This window comes from Schistosoma mansoni, chromosome W, assembly GCF_000237925.1.
Source record: "Schistosoma mansoni strain Puerto Rico chromosome W, complete genome".
Lineage (NCBI taxonomy): Eukaryota > Metazoa > Platyhelminthes > Trematoda > Strigeidida > Schistosomatidae > Schistosoma > Schistosoma mansoni.
The window spans coordinates 18,122,419-18,129,533 of NC_031502.1; the positions used below are offsets into that span (position 1 = coordinate 18,122,419).

Here is a 7,115-nt window from a genome sequence, read left to right on the forward strand (position 1 = left end):
ATAATATGTTGTAGCCATGTGGCAGTACAAGTTTGAAAAGACCACCGACTTGTCTCTTAGGCAAGAGAATTATAGTATCTACATGGTTGATATGAGCATATCTACAACTGGCTGATATCCGAAAAGCGAGATTCATTTCGTTGTCAATGGTCTTTTGACATTACCGGATCCCGATAAATCATGTTATACATAAATATAATCTTTGATTACTCAGTCATATGTTATTTTACTGAGTGAAAATAAATTTATTGACTATCTGTTCCTTTAAAATTTCATATCAATGTGTTCGTTTTCGAACACATTCGTTCATGATCCACGTAAGTACACACCGATGAATATATGATTATGATCATACAGCATTCCTTTATAACAGTCATCTAATTGTGACTAAGTAATTCAAATATTCGTTAGAAAACTAGTAATTTACAGTCTAAATTTCAACCATGCCACACTTTAGAGTACAGGCGAACAACACCTTGCTACTGAAAATCACAAAAGGCTCGAACAGGTTGTTAGTAGCTGAGTTGGCCACTGCAAGGATTGTTTTAATTTAATTCTATGTATATACATTGAGTGAAAATACATGTAACTGGAGCTCAAGACAACGATAGTTTAATTTTATTTAGTTTTTATGTTTGGCTGTGAACAGATCGTTAGTACTTACTCTATCCTGAATTAACAGTGATAACTAAACAAATAGCCAATATAACAATAAAATTGCTTTACTTACACATCCAGTTACATCTATAGACTGTAATTTTTTAACGTCATGGCATGGTGAGTAAATTTGCATAAAACCTTCAAACTTGTGTAAATCTTCGAGGCTATAGCTGACTATGAAATTCAAAAATTTGTACACCGTTTAACTCATTTCATTCTTCATAACGTTCTGCATAAACGAAAATAGGCTTGTCACAAAAAACAAAACCTTGCATATATATATATATATATATATATATATATATATATATACAAGTTGCCAGACCATATCAACATGATGTATTTACGTTCACCATCAGGTCGAGTTTACAGGCCGCGCGTTGGGCTATTCTTCTTTTTATGCTTAAAGATGTTGCTTGCTAAGAATAGACGGTTGTTTGAGTGTAGTTGCAGCATAGGGTTGTTTTGGGGAAAGACCTGATTGCCATTACACCTCTTTACAGTCCTTAGTACTCCCTCATCACTTGAACATTAAGTTGCTGTTTTTAATCTTAGTGTTTTTTAATCGACCTGCCTAAATAAATATCTATGGAAACAAATAACTAGGATAAAAACAAGCGTTTAGTTTCATGTCTTTTAACTGGGTAACAGAGACAATGTACTCATTATTATGACATCCGCTAAAGTGCTGTGTATCAGTTTGATTAAGTTGCTGTTTCTTTGCATACGCATAAGTTTAGAAACCTGTTGTTTAAATATCGTGACTTATGACGGCTACTTTAAATTATTGTGATGCGTGCTCAAGCATCATCGACTTGTATTAAATATTTGTATAAAAAATATCCTACTCAAGAAAGAAATTATGAATATATTTCGAAGTATCTAATCTGATAGTTATTCACATTGAAAGGGAAAATAACACGAGGTTTGCGAAAAGTATGTAGATAACAACATTAAGATTAATCCTATAAAAAGTTACCCGCTAAATGTTCTCCTGTTGAATGATATATCTTGAATCCTTTCATCAAAATCCTGCAGTAGATTGTTGCTTGTTAGTTCATGCGCCACTTTATGTGTATCAATTATCTGACCAGATAGTTGTTGCTTAATTTGTTTCGTCTAATTTAAAGGGATTTTACGAGTGTTAAGAATATGACCGAATGAGGAGAATTTATTTAGACACAAACATCGTTTAAGTAAAAATGAACAATAACATGATACCTGACCGTGTGAGAGAACTCCGACTTTAAGCACAGATTCTTGTACTCAGTTTATAGTCACAGACTTCGTCTCCGGGTTGCGCGAATTATCACTTGGCTACATCCCACATCAATTCAAGCAATAGATCAAATATTTATAAACCCATTATATTACTTTTTACAAGAGCGTCAAAAACAGTAATCATATTAAGTGAGTAGATAATCACAGCTAAAGCTTTTCCAAATACTTTTGAAACTTGAACATCACTGACATATCAACTCATATCTGCCTCCCGAATTCCTCCGTATAGGATGTTTCGCTTTAGATCCAGTTTTAAGGCCATTATAAGTATGTTTTTATTTAACAACTTTGCTGAGTCAATTCACTTTGACCACTTAAAAAAATCTGAGAAATATTTGTTGTTTTGAACAAAGCTGGGCTAGGGTAAGTTATCATTAAGAGATCAAAGCTAGAAATATATCACCATATAGTCAGACGACTTATTTTCGCATCACACCAACTATGTGGATTTTTGTGAGCTTGAAGGTGTATTGCTTTGGAGACACATATTTAAGGTTATATATATAATGAATGGTATCAAGATTTCCTGATAATTACTGCGCTTTATGTAGTGAGAATCTCCACAGGATCAATAGGTTGGTAAAAAAACAAACCAAACTTCTACCATATATCATTAAGTAGGTGTTTGTGTTTATCCATTCATAATAATTTTCCAGTACGTAAACAAATAAATGAGCATTTTGCCAATTGAAATTGAGACAAAATTCACCTACCTCACGACATAATAAAGGGAGGTTATTTAACAGCTTTCCATTTTCTTCATGCAAATGGCGAATTGTTTCCCGTTTCTTTCCCTTTGGACATTACATAATAAAAGAGAAATTACAAAAACTTCACTCATTGCTTTCTATTCTGTAGTTCAAGGTTCGTTCTAAAGATGTGTACTCATGTGAAATATCATAATCCAAAAGAATGTGGTCTAATTAGACAGACAAGTGAAAAGAGTTTTATTACTAGTCTCGATCTGACTGTGTTAAGAGTTATCAAGCTAAATGGTATGTCTCTACGCGTAAAATGGGTGCTAGCTAAGAACAAACGGTTATCCGAAAACAATTGTAACAGGTTGATGATTTGTTTGCTTGAGTGAGACATTAAAAGTCCCACTACGTGTCTTGAGTTTGGCCAATTATGTTTAATTGAAAGCTAAAATCATTTTCGAAAATAATGGAATCTACCTAGTTAGTAAACAAGCTAATGTGTCAGTCGGTCAGCTACAACGAAGGACCGGGCACATATATCTATCAGTCCAAGTTGCCACACCTTATTAGCAAAAGATGAACATCAAATTCATGAAAGCAGTTACTTCAGTGGTAGTAATATTTAGAAGATAGATTGCATATAAGGATAAAATACAGGAAGAAAGAATTAGTTCGTCGAAAGAAAGATATAAAGAAATTTTAATCTCACGGTTTAAGAAAAGACAGAGAGTGTATACACCTACGCCATTGTGATCGATTCTCCGCCTTGTCACCCAGAGTCTTCAACCATTGGTTACGATAGTCACATGGACCCCAACCAAGTAATCTGTATCTACCAACATGGCTAAGATAAGAAGTTAATGATTTTATTGACTGATGCTACGTTTCGGTTTGGTAGCCCCTAACTTTCTTCCATCTGTTTCCAGAACTGGTCAGCATTGCGCGCCATGGTAGTCAGTTGGGCATATGTAATACGTGGCCCAACCATCTCAGTCGATGACGATTCACAACCTCATCAACTGATTTACCATCATTCCCCAATACCCTGCGTCTAACCTCACTATTACTTACCCGTTGATCTCAGCAAATGCGACCAATGTTTCGAAGACATCTGTGATCGAATACTGGTAACTTACGAGTATCCCGTACTCTTAATGGTCACGTTTCCCAGCTGTAAAGTAAAACAGAACGAACTACTACACAGTATACTCGTCCCCAAATGCCCTGGTATGGCCGAGAGTGGGGAGAGTCTACTCTCCCTCTCGAAATGCTCTCACATTGCCAGCGAATATATAGCCTCTGCCAGGGAAGTCCTACTCACTGCCTTCTCGTGGCGGGAGTGTTGTTCACGAAAGTGAGAGGACGAAAAGCGAATGTCCGGCGCTATAACCGGATTGGTGGACACGGAGGGTCCACCTAGGGGAGTTGGAAAACTCTGATTCCAAACCAATGGTGCACATGGGCTCCAGTATCCTGATGGAACGAATGGCGGAAGAACCTGTCATTGGTCAACGGCTGCCATGGGACTGCATCTCCTCACGATGCTCCACTGCCTTGTGGATCAGACCTTTAGGTCAAAGGCTCGGGGTGTGGTCCCCTAAGAAAACCACCTGCTTCGGTTTGGGCACCCGGGCAGTATCACACCCTACACACAAATGAATGAAATGATGAACTCTATTGATGATACTATTCTCGCTCATATTAGAAGCAAGACAATTTACATTATTATTATTATTATTATTACTTACCATATCGCTAATTCACCCCCTTTTATCCCCAATTTGTGTAACCTTACTTTTCAACTTATGCAGCAGCTCGCTCTTGGTGGAAAATCTGTCCTATCTAAACGATCTCCAGTCACTGTCTGATTGAAAGTGAATGCTTCCACTGATAATGAATGCTGAAGCAGTCTTTCTGAAACCACGTACGCCGTTCAAGCTGGCTTCCTTCAACGTTCGCACACTAATGCAGATCAGACAACAGATAGGGCTGGCTATGTCTTTGGAAGGTCTTAATGTTGATGTTTGTTGTCTATCCGAGACCCGTATTCAAGACTCTAGTGAAGTACTACAAATCCGCTCTCCATCTGTCGCCTCGAAAAGCTTGTTTCACGTGCGCTTATCCGGGGACTCTGTGGCATCTTCGTCTGGTCTTGCAGGCGTTGGTGTTGCACTAAGCGCTAATACTGAGGCAGCACTAATCGATTGGATCCCCATTAACAGTCGGTTATGTGCTGTTAGATTAGAAAGTTCCATCAAAGTGAGAAGAAACCGGCGTGAGAAACGGTGTCTTTTCGTCATCTCCGTCTATGCCCCGACAGATTGCAGCCCGGATGCAATCAAGGATGAGTTTTACCACCAGTTAACAGTTCTTCTCCAGAAAGCGCGTTCGACAGATATTGTAGTATTAGCCGGAGACTTGAATGCACAGGTCGGGCGTCTAGGCACAGAAGAGAGTCGTTTAGGTGGCCGATGGGGACTTGTTGGTCGCAGGACAGATAACGGGGACCGTCTGCTGCAACTGTGCACAGACCACAACCTGTTTCTGGCCAGCACTAACTTCCGGCACAGTCATCGCCGGTGTGCCACCTGGCGTCCTCCCTCTGCATCCCAAGCCTGGACTCAGATTGATCACATTTGCGATCAGCTACCGCTGGCGTGGTTGTGTACAAGACTGCCGCTCCTTTTGGAGTACCTATCTGGAGTCTGATCATGCCCTGGTCTGCGCCAATCTCACCTTACTTTTCAGTGGTCGAAGGATTGACCACCACCAACGGATCGATGTTAGTAAACTGGCTGCAACTTCTGTTGCAAGTAAGTATCGAGCGGAGCTAGCCTCTAGGCTAGCTACCACCCCACCGAAAAGTATAGGTGAGCATTGGTTGCATCTTCACGACGCCATGAAAATGGCGAGTAAAGCCGCTTGCGGCTTCGCGAAACGTCCCGCTTACAAGCACTGGGTTTCTTCTGGCTCCTTACAACTGATGGAAGCCCGTCGGTCTACTCCGGGTGACCGTGAGTTTGACCACAAACGAAGGCTGTTACGTAATGAAATCGGGCAAAGCTTGCGTAAGGACCGAGAAGCCTGGTGGTCGGAGCGTGCTAATGAGATGGAAGCAGCAGCTGCATCTGGTAACTGCCGGAAGCTCTTCCAACTCATCCGAGCCACTGGCAGCAAGAAGTCTGGTGTGAGTGAAACAATCTACGAGGATGACGGGATGCCAATCACTAACATCTGTCGACGTCTTGGACGATGGGCGGAATTTTTCGAAGGGCAGTTCAACTGGCCTGCTGCTCCGGCAACATCAACCAGCTTGTCCTGCCCCCCATGGCCGGTGACGACTGATCCACCAAACGAGGCGGAAGTCCGCAAGGAACTCCAACTCTTGAAACGTTACAAATCACCGGGCCCAGATGACTTACCTCCGGCTCTTTTTAAAGATGGTGGTGACTTTCTGACTAAGGAATTGACTGTGTTGCTTGGAAAGGTTTGGGAGCAAGAAAGTGTTCCAACATCATGGAATGAGTCAATAGTCGTCCCTATCTTTAAAAAGTGTTCACGTTGTTCCTGCAATAACTATCGGGGGATAAGTCTACTTTCGATTGCGTCCAAACTATTGGCTTCTATCATTCTTCGTAGGTTGTTTAAAACCCGAGAACGATTGACTCGCGAGGAGCAGGCTGGTTTTCGTTCTGGTCGAGGATGCATTGATCACATCTTCACCCTCCGCCAAATGTTAGAACACCGTCATACTTATCGCAGGCCAACAATCGTAGTGTTTCTTGATATCAGGGCGGCCTTCGATTCGTTGGACAGGACTGTTCTCTGGGATTGCCTATTGAAGAAGGGTGTGCCTGAGAAGTTCATTAACATCTTAAAGGCCCTGTATACGAACACCTCAGGCAGAGTGAGGGCATACAACCACCTTTCTCCCTTGTTCCATTCGAGCAGTGGGGTTAGGCAGGGTTGCCCGATCTCACCATTCCTCTTCAACTTTGCCATCGACGACATCCTGGAAACAGCTCTGGTGGATGTAAGTAATGGCGGTGTGGATATGTTGCCTGGAGAACGACTTCTCGACCTCGAGTATGCGGATGATATTGTCTTACTGTGCGATAATGCCCAAGGCATGCAATCAGCACTTAATCAGTTGGCAATCAGTGTCCGCAGGTACGGCATGTGCTTTGCACCCTCCAAGTGCAAAGTACTCCTACAAGACTGGCAGGATTCTCATCCTGTACTCACCCTGGATGGTGAGGAGATCGAAGTAGTTGAGAAGTTCGTGTATCTAGGTAGCCATATAAGTGCTGGTGGTGGCGTGAGTGATGAGATTGATGCACGTATAATGAAAGCCAGAGCGACTTATGCCAATCTGGGCTATCTTTGGCGCCTTCGTGATGTTAGTCTGGCTGTAAAAGGTCGGATCTACAACGCGTCGGTGAGAGCAGTTTTGCTCTTTGCTTGTGAAACCTGGCC

General features: G+C 41.5%; 1 protein-coding gene across 1 annotated transcript in view; it reads right to left on the reverse strand.

The window, feature by feature from the left end:
• Smp_174200 (hypothetical protein) overlaps window positions 1-2,555 on the reverse strand; it is a gene marked incomplete at its 5' end in the record, with an annotated part of 5,911 nt that extends 3,356 nt beyond the window's left edge. Inside the window, 2 exons of the mRNA XM_018788840.1 lie at window positions 1,640-1,779; window positions 2,505-2,555. Of these exons, the coding sequence (XP_018654343.1) occupies window positions 1,640-1,779; window positions 2,505-2,555 (191 nt within the window). The remainder of the gene's footprint in view (window positions 1-1,639; window positions 1,780-2,504) is intronic.
• Between the last annotated feature and the right edge of the window lie 4,560 nt (window positions 2,556-7,115).